This window comes from Alligator sinensis, unplaced genomic scaffold (assembly GCF_000455745.1).
Source record: "Alligator sinensis unplaced genomic scaffold, ASM45574v1 scaffold961_1, whole genome shotgun sequence".
NCBI classification, from domain to species: domain Eukaryota; kingdom Metazoa; phylum Chordata; order Crocodylia; family Alligatoridae; genus Alligator; species Alligator sinensis.
The window spans coordinates 531396-544556 of NW_005842737.1; the positions used below are offsets into that span (position 1 = coordinate 531396).

Genomic DNA, 13161 nt, shown 5'->3' on the forward strand with positions numbered 1-13161 from the left:
CTGCTGAATAACTCACTTGCAGATGGGCGCTCTTTTAAAACTTAATTTGAAATCTAGGTGATAAGTCTTTTATCCTAACAGACTGGCCACCTGTTAGAGGCTTTTTAAGACTTTAGTACTTAGAGAAAGTAAATGTAAATTCTTTCAAATGTTAACAAGATTGTTATTCCTTTAGATACATTTATTTTATAGATTTTAATCATTTGCTTGATAACCTGTATCTATACTGTTTTATCATTTATATCTGTTCTATATTTATTATTGCATTTGCGATGACAAATTTAGGTAAATTTTAATATTTAATTGTCATTGGACTGACTCTGAGCTTTTCTTGCTTCTCAGAATATATCTGAGGGTCACCAAAAGCAAGCAGGTATTTCTTGTTTACAGTGTCGCACAATACTAGAACTCAGAGACATAAAATGAAACTATTAGGTAGCAGATTTCAAACTAATCAAAGGAGGTTCTTTTTCACATGGCAAGTAATTAACTTGTGGAACTCATTGCCACAGGATGTTGCAGAGCCTGGTAGTTTAATACAGCTCAAAAAGGGGTTGGACCAGTTCTTGGGTGGTCCATCAGTACGTATTGAATATGGTAGATACCAGTAGGTGGGAAGCATCAGAAAACCCTAAACCTTTGAGTGCTGGAAGTTGAAGTGGGAGGGGAGCAGGGGGCGACGAATTCCAGATCACGGGGCCCTTTCACTTGCCCCTCAGCCTCTGCTTTCTGCCACTACATGGGGACGCGGGGCTGAATGGAGACGTCGTGGTCTGTCCCGATACGCTGAAGTTCTTGTGTTCTTATCCAAGTCAGGTCTCAGTAGAAACATACTGAAATCCTCTGATCGTAGCATTGCCCTTTTCAGAGCTTTCCAGGTTGTCAGCATCTTTGTGGCGATGAAGTGCTCAGAAGAGAACATAGCAATTGCAAATGGAACAACATGGAGACAGACTCTTTGGACTTGTTCAGCTGGTGCCTAAGTCAGTGGCATCTTAGTCCCACTGCTGCAATCAAACTGTCATCAGCATTCATAGATTTATATTTCCTGATTTTCACCCCAGAGGCAGGAAACAGAGGAAGTTGTCCTTTGCCCTTGTTTCTATTCCACCGAGCCTTAATGACAAAGGTTTCGTTAGGCATGGTGTCTTCAGTACCAAACCAGAGGCTGCTGACCATGCAGTTACTCTCCCTAAGATGAAGGGTCCCAGTTGGTTCCTGCAGGAGCTGCATGCAGTTAACCCAGCATTGCTCTGCAGGGCTGGGTTCAGGTTCCAGCAGGAGTGAGATGTTCGGGGTCCCTCAGCAGCCAGCACACCACATGTCTGGCTGGTAACTCCCCGGGGAGGAAAGTGTGCAGCTATCCCAGGCCTACAAGGATTTCTGGAGTTTAGGCTCTGTTTTCTTCCTCCATTCTTTATGCCAGTGGCCAAAGGTGCTGTGCTCAGCACCTACTGAAGATAGTAACACCCGGGTTTACCAGGGTGGTAAAAGCTTTAACAGCATCCAGAAAGGTGCACTATCTCCATCTACTGGGAAAAAAGAATTGCACCCACGTGCCCAGACTAGCACAGCAAACCAAAGACAAAAAAGGCCCGGGATGGACATAGATTCATAGATTGTAGTGTCAGAAGGGACCCCGAAGGATCATCGTGTTTTTAGACATGGAGAGAAGTTCTAGAGAACACAGAAGAAGAGGCAGAGGGGAGAGAAAGTCTAGCAGATGGGTATGGGTTTAGCCAGTTCATCAATGACAAAGCATACTAAATGCCAGAGAGAACAGTGTGGCAATTAAAAGAGAATAAAGCAATTAAAATACAGGGAAAGAAATAGGATCAGAGTGAATTTTGAAGAATTTAGCTCATCCATCTGGGGAAAATCCATCCAAAATTCAGACCTTCAATGGGAGGGAAAAATCTGGGGAACGCTGATGCCAAGGGAAGTGCATATATAGCACGACCAACAAATTGTTGCTCAAGTGGAACTAACAGCAATGTTATCATTAATGTAGCTTAACATTAACAAGATATTTCCATGACATCCAAGATATTACATCCAAGATATACAAGAAGCTCATTAGACCCTGTCTTGAATCTTGTGTACAACTCTGGTCATCCACATTTAAGGAAAATGGATTCACACCCACCGCAGTGTGGACAGAGGAGGCCTTCCAGGGTATCAAGGAGATGGAGGGACTGCCTGGCACTGGCTCCCAGTAGCTTTCTGAGTGCAGCTCAAGGTGCTGGCTTTGACCTACCTGGGTCCTATGTACCTAAGGGCTGCCTTCTCCCTTACCCCACACCGCAATCCCCAAGGTCAGCCAAAAGCAACCTCCCACAAGCACTGTCAGTGCGCTAAGTCTGCTTGGCTCTAACGCGTGGGAAGTTGTTTTCAGCAGTTGCTCCTCAGCTCTGGAGCTCTTGAGGCTGCTGGAGCCTGAGCCCGGACATCTTTCTGAAGCACTATAAGACCTTCCTGCTTGGGCAGGCGTTTAGCAAACAAAGCCAGGCTGGAATATTCTCCACTGGGTCTCTATTTTATGCTTTTTCCTGTTCTGTGAGCATTTTTCCGGCTTCATACATTATTCTGTTCTCTATTGTAAGCCACCCTGAGCCGCTGTTGGGAAGGGCAGCATATAAATTAAATAAATACCTACCTTTTGAGAAGAAAGCAAAGGAACCTGGCTTTTAAGCCTAGCCAAGCACAGGCCATGAGAGAACATGATTGCTGCCTCTCAGTACCTTGAGGTAAGCACCAGCGAGCAGGAAGGAGCTGTTTTCAGCTGAAGGGCAATATTGGCATGAGATCAGTGAAGATAACCTTGTCATGACCAAATGTGCATGAGGTGGCCAGAGCAAGTTGTCTAACCACACACAGTAAGAGGCTTCAGAATTAGCTTTCCGTAGGAGCAGTCGGGCAAAAACCTTAACTAGTTTTAAATTGAAGCTTGGCAAGTTTGTGAAAAGGATTACATGCTTTGCTTACATGGCCAAGCAGGAGCCTGGGCTCAGCCACAAATTGCCTGTTATCACCTGTTAGATTATAAGGGGAGTGGAAAGGTGCCTCCAGACTTAGCAGTAGTTCGGCCAGCGCCTTCCTTTGTTCATTTCCTGGGACCTTTGCCAGGAGGCTATAATGTGTTCGTACTGGCCTGTGTGATGCACCAGTCCTCTGTGGACTGAGACCTTGTAGTGCTGGAAGACAGAAGTGCTGTATCAGTCTGCTCTGGGCCATGAATGTGACCCCCCCCCTCACTCCCGAAACTATCATGGAAGAAAAGACCCTGGAGGTAGTTGAGCACTTCCCTTACCTCTGTAGCCACCTCTCTCAAAGAATGAACATTGATGAGGAGATCCAGCACAGGATCTGGTGCCCTAATGCCTCTTTTGGGAACCTGCTTCAGCATGTCTTTCTGAAGATCACAAAGAATAAAGACACTAATATCCAGGTCTACAATACAGTCGTCATCCCCGCTGTCCTCTACGGATGTGAAATGTGGGTGACCTACCATTGTCATCTCAGAAGCCTGGAAAGGTATCACCAACAATGCCTCTGAAAAATCCTTCACATCAAATGGAAAGATCACTGCACAAGAGCTGAAGCGAGTGTTACCAGCATTGAGTCAGTGATCCCCAAGCACCACCTTCACCAGACCGGATGTTATGTGCAGTTGCCTTACTTGACTTCCAAAAACAAGTGGTCTACTCCCAGCTTAGTATAGCCTGCAATCACGCGGTGGCCAGAGGAAGCGCAGCAAGGACATTTTGAAGGCATATCCCAAGACAACAGACAGTGACGTGGAGAGTTGGGAGGACCTGACGACCAACCAACTCCAGTGGCACTACAGTCTCAACCAAGTGGCAGCCTGTTTTGAGAAAAAGTGCCTTGTCCTCAAAGTAGAGAAAAGAGAGCAGAGGAAGGAGAACGAGAGGGATCTCAGCCTGCAGCCTACTCCCCTCTGCAGCTTCTGTGGATGTGTCTGTAGCTCAAGGATTGAACTCTTCAGCCACCTCAAGAGCCATCCATGAGGTGTGGTAGAGATCATCCTTGCATTGAGGGACTGCCAGTGACAATGCACCAGTTATGGGTATGCTGTGGCCATTGATGGTATGAGCACTTGAACAAGTTCCTGTGAACAGCCCAGGCATTAGTTACCCCACAGTGGCTGCGTCTACATGCGATGCTGACTGCACAGTCATTATTGTGCAGTCACACCAAGGAACAGCTTTCTCATGACACTGACAGCACAGTAGCTCGTGACTACTGTGCAGTACGTTGCATCATGCTTCCTGCCAGTGTCTCATGTAGACGTGGCCATTAACTGCCTCTGTGCATCCTTTTAGCCCCTGGTAGATGTGAGGCAGCTTACCCTGCTTTCACTGAGGCAAGCTGCCTCACACTGCTGTAGAATAAGAGCATACACACAGGCCACTCCCAAGAGGCAGCCAACGCGCGGTAAGTTTGCACTTTAGCTTACTACAGGACATGGTCACTGTTTACGTAGCCAGTCCCTCAGGCCCTGATCCACCCCCCTTTCAGGTGGGTAAGTAGTGCTCCCCATTGCACAACAGCATTAAAGCTCCCCTTGGAAGTTGCATTTCCAGCGTGCCCTTGTTCCGCCCTGTGACGTTAGCTGAAATGGGTAGGCAGCAGTGGAGGACAGGAGCACGGGCCAGAAACCAGGGCTCTGCCCTTCCCCTTCCCAGGACATAGCATACCTCCCAGTCACAAAGCACTGCCTGTCTGTCCTTCTCTTGCTGTCCACTAGACCAGCTTTAGGAGGAGGGATGAATAGTGCTTTTGGTCCTGCCTACCCATGCTTTTGGATGCTTATCTTGCTTTGGATGCTTATCTTGCTTTGGATGCTTATCTTGCTCGGGTAATCTGACCCCATCTGACTTCCTGACCCCTGGTCGGGGGGCTGGACCCGATGATCTCGCAAGGTCCCTTCCAGCCCTAATGTCTATGAAATCTATTAAATCTATGGCCTAGGGGTTTATGACAGTGTTCTGGAAAATAGGTGTTGGTGCAAACTCCACCAGGCTGTAGAAGGGCCTACAGCCTGTGTTTTCTGCTCCATAAACAGGTGCCCTAAACACTTGGGCTACAGTGTGGGAGGGCCTCCTCCTCTGTGAAATAGGTACTTGTCCTACAGCTGTCGCTGGGGAGTTACTTGGCATTGCACACTGTTCTGGGCAGAATGGGATTCCAGCAGCATAAGTGGGCAGATAAGATGCCTTTAGAGCTGGCCAGAAGGACAAGTCAAGTTGTACAAAGGAGTAGGATGTAAAATCCACGTAAATGGCCCCAAATGCCACTTATGTGACTAACGTTAGCCACATAAAATGTTTTTAAGGCCAAAGTGTCTCTTCTTCACATCATCAAATCCCACTGAACCTGACTTGAGGTACAAACAGTTGAAAATCACCTTCTGTTACCTGCAATATCAGCAAAAGCACTTCAACAGCCTGCCAAGGTAATAACTGAGTTTTGGCCATTCAGTGCTGAGTGGGTCCATAGCACTTTCACAGCAGCATCAGGAGCATATGCTGCCTCCTGCCTATGGTCACTCATTTGTAGGTGGGGCTGGTTAAATTAAAACTCATGCAGGAAGGGTAAAAGTGTTCAATATGTTCAATAAATACTTGTTGGTGTCTGGAAAGAAGCAGGTGGTTGTGCTTCTATCGCATGAAATGAAGAAGTGCTGTTCCTCTCCCTTAGAAGCTGAGGAGGGTGGCAAACATCAGCAAAGAATAACATTTTTAAATCAGCAAGCCTACATAACTTGCACCCAAGTGTCCAAAAAGATTTGGCTAAGGAGATCTCTGGCCTGTAGCATGTGGTTTTTAATAAATCGTGGGATCCTGGGGACGTGCCAGGAGACTGAGCTAATGTGCCAGTGTTCAGCAAGGGCAAGTAGAATGACCCGGCTAATTATAAGTCAGCCTGCCAAAAGAAAGGAAAAGCCGGCACAGGCTTCACTTGATAAAGAACTTAAGAACAGAATAGATGCCAGTCAGCATCTGTGGAAAGTAGATCCTGTCAGACAAACCTGATTTCATTCCTTGATAGGATTACAAATTTGGTTTGTAAAGGGAGATGCCTACAGGTAATAGACTTCTGTAAGTTATTTGACTTAGTAATCTTTGACATTCTCATTACAAAATTGTCACTATATGATACCAATGAAGCCCAAAATAAATGGATTAAGACTTGGCTCTGTGACAGATTTCAGTGAGCAGTGGTCAGTGAGGAATCCTCCTCAGATGGTTGTGTTTCCAACGTAGTTCTGCTGAGATAAGTATTTGCCCAGTCTTATTCAGCATTTTCATAAATGATCTGGAAGTCAATATAAAAATCACTGCTGGAAAACGTGCAAATGGCACAGAGCAGTAAATAGCAGTGAGGACAGTGCAGTCATACCGGACAGTCTGGACCGCGTGGGGAGCTGGGCCTCTTGCCTCGGGTGCACTAGAAGCTGGGAAGCATCGGGGGAGAGAGGCCGGACTCGGCAGGAGTAAGAACATGAGGGAACAGCCCTGCTGCTTCTTCAAGCTTGTCATTTAGGCCAGATGTTTCACAGGTGGCCTCTCCACGGCGTGTCACTCATTCTCTGGATACTTAATGGGAGGCTGATCTATCTGCAGGAGGCTTGAGCCTGCAGCGCTGCATCCAGAGGGCATGGACAGGTAGGGCTCTGGCAGGGAGGCTGTGTCAGCAGCAGAAATGGGCAAGGTCAGGAGACCGCGGTTCCAACCCAGTCTCTGCCAGGGATGGGTGCGCTGCAGGAGCATCTTGGCACCCTGCTGTGGGTCAGCACCTGGGCCAGCAGGGACAATTCAGCCTCACCCTGTAGCCCAGTGTGCTGCACCAGGCACTTCCATAGAGCGAAGCACATCCCTCCTCACAAAGGGAAGCTGTTGTGTGCCACGGGTAGGAAAGAAAAGAGACTGAGGCCCTGTGAGGGCAGGGAACACGTGAGGTGACAGATGCCCAGGCAGTCCCTGCAGGTGGGTTAGGCCCCATCCATCGTGAGCTATGGGGATGTCCTTCCCAGAGCCCAAGTCTGATCCAGAAGGTGTGAACAAGGCATGCTGGGCAGGCATCTAAGCAGGAGCTCAGGTCCACCCTGCCAGATGCCCTGCTTCCAACTGTGGTAAACCCCGTACAGAGAGAGAGAGAAAATCTAAAATGCATCTTGAATCCCCAAATACACGTGACCACAGTGGACCGGGGGCGGAGGGCACGGAAGGTCTTTCTGACCTGCGCTTCACTGTCTGCAGCCCGAGGCACGGTCACAGTTTGGTCATCACTGTCTTTGCCCAAAGCTGCAAGGTTTGCAAGAGCACGGCAGAGCGTCGCAGAGCCTGGTCCTAGGAGCTGAGGCAGCGCTGATGAGCGCCTGTGCCTGCTGGGGCAGCACGTGCGTTGTGAGCATCCCCAGGCCTGAAACAAGGGCATGGAAGATGAGGCCACTCCAGCCTCTTGCCCTTCGGCCTCACCCCCGTGTTCAGGAGTCTTGGCTCCTGGTAACCCTTGGCTGCTATTTCCAACAGCTCATGGAAGTTGTCATTGGTTGTTCTCAACAGCCTGGGGAGTGTTGCAGTGCCCTGAGCTCTCCTTTGAAGGCTGTTTTAATTCTTTGGCCTGGGGTAGAACTGACTCAGTCAAGCTCGAACATGCACCCCAGGCTTCAAAAGCTGCCTGACCTGTAGAACTGAGCCTGAATGATGAGCATAGGAGGTGCCTGGTTGCCTAGCGGCAGGGTACATCACTGACAGGGGTGTGTGTGGCTCCGGGCTAGACAGTCTCCACTTCGGCCGTGTCCCAGGCAGGAGCACCTGGACCCTGGTGCTGACCTGCCTAGGGCAGCTTGGTCCAATTAGGCTTCCTCCAAAAGGGGTTCTCTGGCCTCTTCTCCCTAGTCGCCGAAAGGCACGGCCTCAGATCGACAAAGGGCGCTTTACAAAGCTTCTGAAAAGAAGCGGCAGAGACCTCTGTCTCTGGAGCCTCCTCTCAGACTTCTGAGACCTCCAGCTCTTTACAGCTCAAGATTCAAAACCAGGTTTACCGAGCAGCCCTGGGGGGATCCAGGGCATTGTGCCTTGCGCCTGCACGCCAGGGTCCTCTGATGCTCTGCTCCTCTCTGACTGCTCCAAGGGAACCAGGACCACTGCTCCTAGTGCCAGCCAGTGCAGCACAGATTGCCAGGACTGCCATACCAGTGACATGAAGCAAACCTCCTACCAGCACTGCTCTGATGCACCCAGACCCCCAGATTTCATCAGATGCACCTTTGAGACACACTTCCGAGGTGTTTTCACACCTTGAGGGGTGCCCCTCAGCCCCAAGCCCCTCTCTTGCTTGACCTATAGCACCTCGGCTTTACCTGTGTCACTTAGGTTTTGACAGCTAGAAGAATCATACCCAGTCAAGTGCTCAGAAATTATAGACTCCCCCCACTCTGTAGGAGAAGCCTGCCTGCCTGCCTGGTCACATGCTCTGAAATCACACTGATTGCTGACAATAAGTAAGGTATAAAAGATAACAGAAGAGTTAAGATAAAAACAAGAGCAGTCCTAAGAAGTCAGTAACCAGATACTGAGCTACAGAGAGAGATGTAAGAATGGACGAACAGCAGAACATATCAGAACGATGATGCTTCCTCATCCCTGCCCTGAGAGCACAGCTCCTGCTCAGCTCCGCAGGTTAGGAAGCAGCTGCAGCCTCTGACCTTCCTCTCAAAGCTTCCTGGAAATCCCGCGTCAGCCTGGTTCACTCAACAGCTGGCTGTGCTGTGGGACAGAAGCACTTTCGGCTGAGGAAACTTGAGACAAGCACTTGCTGTCACGGCAAATCTGAAATATGGTTTCTTATCCGGCCGTTAAATACATTATCCATTGGGTTCATGGGAAGCCTGTACTAAGCCACCACAAGTATGCATCAGTTTTCAGAGTGGTAGTTTTTTTCTCACCTAATTATGCCCAGGAGAATATTTACATCCTCGGACATAAGGAATACTAACCCAGTACCCTACAGATGCCATCTCTCGCTCAACTTCCCCACAGGGAGAAGTCCCCTTCCCTGAATGGCCTGGTGTTTAAAATGCAAATTCTCCAGCCCTGCCCGGTGGGTTCTCCGCCTCTGCATCCTTATCGCATCCTTGGCCCAACTCAGCATCCTTGGCACTCCTCCTGCTACAAGTCTGCTTCTGCCATTTAGCCAAGGCCAAGCGCTTCATCCCCTCGCTGTTGCAGGGTTCAGCTATAGCTGCCACGAAGCACAGCACGCAGCTGCGGGGCTGCCAGCGGAGCGGTCGTCTGTGCAGTGAACGCTACTGCTATGCTGCACTCATTAAGACTCAGGAGAGGTGGAGGTCACTGGGAGTATATAGTCCAGCTCCTCGTTCATCAAGTCAGGCAACCTGATACTTCTGCGGAGGTAGGAATCCCCTCAAACAGTCTCTCTTGCATCCAGCAGCCGATAGACTGTTCAGCTGAGTGGAGTGCGCCATCGTTTTAGACCTTCCCGACTTGTCTCCTCTCTTTGGGAACCAGTGGCACCCTCTGCACAGTTTATGAAACGGGCAGTTGGGGTCTAGATCCTGTGAAAGGGGGTGCACCTTCCAGCTCTCAGTCTTTCCCCCCTCAGCCCAGCCCCTTTCTCTGTTCAGCCGTCCCTTTCACAAGGTATTACTATGTCAAGTTCTAACGAATTTGTCTGGCTTCAGCTTCCCTGATTGATTAAAGAACTCTTTACCTCCCGAAAGTGCTTACTCATTGTAACCAAGTCACCTATTGACCTTCTTTCAATGAGCAAAACAAGGTAATCTCTTCAAGTCTTTCACTGTCAGGCATCTTTTCCACCCCTCAAATCATTTCATGGCTCTTTTCTGCACCGTCTTCCATTATTCAACATCCTTTCAAAATACGGACACCAGAATTGCATAGCCATCAACAGTGCCAGATTAACCCTTTAGTGGGCCCTAGGCAGACAAACTTGTGGGTCCCTACTTAATACGATATATTTATATTACTGTTTTCACTCAAAAATTACAATAGGTAAAATAAGCACAATTGGGCCCCTTCTTCACTTAGGGCCCTGTGCATGTGCCTAGTTTGCCTATGTGTGAATCCAGCCCTGGCCATCTATTACCACATTTGCCAATGCTCTGTGCAGAGGTAAAATCACCTCCCTGCCTCTACTTTCTACTACAGCAATATTCCTGCTTGCGCTGTACTTCTCTTCTCTCACAAGAGAGATGTCGATATAAATGTATTAATATCTGTGAGGACTTCAAAGCATACAGTGAGAAGCACTCACTAAAAGACCACAGGGAAATGATTAATGTAGTCCTCAGGACAGACTTTGGCTGGTGTGCTGTCAGTGAGAGGGACCACTAATTGAGTGATGTTGAAAAGAAGTCATTAACAGCTGTGCACTGAAAAAGACAGGGGTCCTGTGGAAGATTAAATCACAGGGCAGAATTGATGCCTGAATATTGGCCATTCCTAACTTTAGAGTTCATGGCTTTTTGCAAGCTCAGCAAAGTTCTTTTAATATGCCTATTTGCATTTTAAATGTTATGATGATCATTAGATAAAGTGAGTAGCAAGCATTTGCACCTCTGCTCCTCCACTTATCTACCATTAATTAGTAATCATGCTTCCCAAAGATCAGGAGATGTCAAAGCACTTTACAGACATGGCTATGCAAAGGTGCCAACCTCTGCTTTGCAAAGGAGCTGGCAGTCACAGGGAGGTCAGGGCCAACATTTCCAGTCCTAGGGTATCAAAAAATGAACAAACTGCAGCTAGTTAGTGAGGGCAGGGACTCACTGTAAGATAGTTATTCCAGGGTGACTGTCTGTGCCCATTCCTATGCAAGTATATCTAGATATACTAGAAATGGAAGGGTGCAGAGAAGGGCAACAAAGATCATCAGGGCTATGGGATGGCTTGGATAAGAGGAGGACTTAAAAGACTGGGACTCTGGCTTAGAAAAGAGATGACTGAGGGGGAATAGGATCAAGGTCCATAAAATAATGCATGTGGTGGGACAGGTAGGCTGACTTCAGGATGGATGTGGAGAAGCTCGAGCGTGTCCAGAGGAGGGCCACACGCATGATTAGAGGCCTAAAGAGCAGATCATACGAAGAGAGGCTGAAAGACTTGGGACTGTTCAGCCTGGAGAAGAGAAGACTCGGAGGGGACTTGGTGGCACCCGATAAGTATATTAGGGGCATACATCAGGGCCTGGGGGAGCATCTGTTCACCAAAGCACCACAGGGGAGGACAAGAAACAATGGGCACAAACTGATTGAAGATCGCTTCAGATTGGACATAAGGAAAAACTTCTTTACAAGTCGAGTGCCGAGGGCCTGGAGCAGGCTCCCCCAGAGGTGGTACCCGCCCTGGCGATCTTCAAAAAGTGTCTTGCTGCCCACCTTGCTGGGGTCATCTGATCCCAGCAGTCTTTCCTGCCCGAGTGCAGGAGGGCTGCACCTGATGATCTTGTAAGGTCCCTTCCAGCCCCGAACATCTATGAAACTATGACTTTCAGAGGTGCTGAACACTCCCTCTAGAGGCTAAAGAAGAGTTTCATGGTCAGTATTTATGAAAATCAGTGCCCTTGTTTAAGTGGCTAAGTTTTGGGTGCTCAGTCTGCATCTTAATACTCAGTATCACGGGGATTTATGTCCTGCCTAGACTGTCTAGGAGCCAGGAAGCCTCCGTGCATGATTCTAGAACTAGGCAAAAGATAGCGTATGCCTGGTGCAAAGACTGACCAAACACCTGTGACCTGGGACAAGACACTTCACTGGACAGCTGGGAGAGATGCTAGACAAGCTCTCCAGGATGATAGCCCTTGTTCAGGGCTGTGTGCTTGGAAGCCCATCTAACCTCTCCCCGCTGTGCAGCTGGTCCAGTGAAAGATTTCACCACACCAGCCTTGCTTCTTGCATATGTCCTGGACCGTCACAACTCCAACAGCCCTCCAGCCCTTTGCAGAACAGGACAGGATAGAGGCTCCAGGCAGGTGGCCGGGATTTCCTGTCCCTGGCACTCCAGTCTGACGCACATGCCTCTTCGGGGTGAGCTGTAAGGTTTGAACACAGCTCTTTCTTGGCACTTCGGGGGCCTTCACCTCTTCTGTTCCCAGACCTTGTTCTCTTTGGTATAGGCCAGGCTTCTGCTGACCAGTCTGTTTGTGTCTCAGGTGAATGGTGTGAACGTGGTGAAGGTGGGGCACAAGCAGGTGGTGTCCCTGATCCGTCAAGGGGGAAACCACCTGGTGATGAAAGTCGTCTCTGTCAGCCGCAAGCCAGAATCGGAAGAAGTCGTTCGGAAAAAGGGTAGGTGCAGAACGGCGGGGATTTGCACAGCCCAGTGCTCAGGGGAACAGAGCTGGGGCCTCGGCAGGGGACCTGAGATGTGCAAGGGGGAGGCCCCCGGACAAAGCTGCCTATTGGAGGAGGTAACTGCATTGCACTCCCCAGAGCACTGCAACCACCCCATGCAGGCCGGAGAGCGGCAGCACTGCCCCATCCCCATCGCAGCCCCCGTGGCTGCAACAGCAGTGGCCTGTACTCGCAGCGCAGGGGCTTGCCATCCTGACCGAGGAGCAGGTCCCTGAGGGTGGAGGAGCTGCCTGGGGGCAGAGCCCAGCTAGGTGCGGAGGGCTCTGCAGCCCCAGGATGCCGGTAGGGGCTTCCTCCTGCCCTGCCCTGCCCTGCCCTTTGGGGAGGGTGCAGGGAAGAGGGGACCCCTTGTTCTCCTGTACCAGAGCAAAGCTTCCAGCCTGCTGCCACCCCACTGAGGGGCTGCCGCGGCTTTGTGAGGAGTCTGCCCAAGCGCAGGGGGAGCGTGGACAGGGAGCGGGAGGCACGGAGGACCGAGTGCAATTTCAGCCGCGCGGGTCTGCGTGTGGAGAAGGAGCCCCGGGGCACGGAGCGGCTCCCGTGGGGAGCGTGGCTGGGGGCTGTGGAAGCAGCACGCGAGGAGAGGGGGTGGAGGCCGCTCTGCACGCTGACACTAAGAGCTGTAATTATGTTGTCACCGCACAAGAGCACGAGTCGTGGGAAAGACCGAGGCTCGGGAGCCAGCGCTGGGATCTCTGCTGGCGCCGCGCTCGCCCTCCTGTCACGCTTCCCCACCCGCG

At 50.0% G+C, this 13161-nt stretch overlaps 1 protein-coding gene across 1 annotated transcript in view; it reads left to right on the forward strand.

The window, feature by feature from the left end:
- Window positions 1-13161, forward strand: part of SHANK3 (SH3 and multiple ankyrin repeat domains 3) — a 513573-nt gene that overhangs the window by 441156 nt on the left and 59256 nt on the right. The window contains exon 20 of the mRNA XM_025216389.1: window positions 12220-12355. Within this exon, the coding sequence (XP_025072174.1) occupies window positions 12220-12355 (136 nt within the window). The remainder of the gene's footprint in view (window positions 1-12219; window positions 12356-13161) is intronic.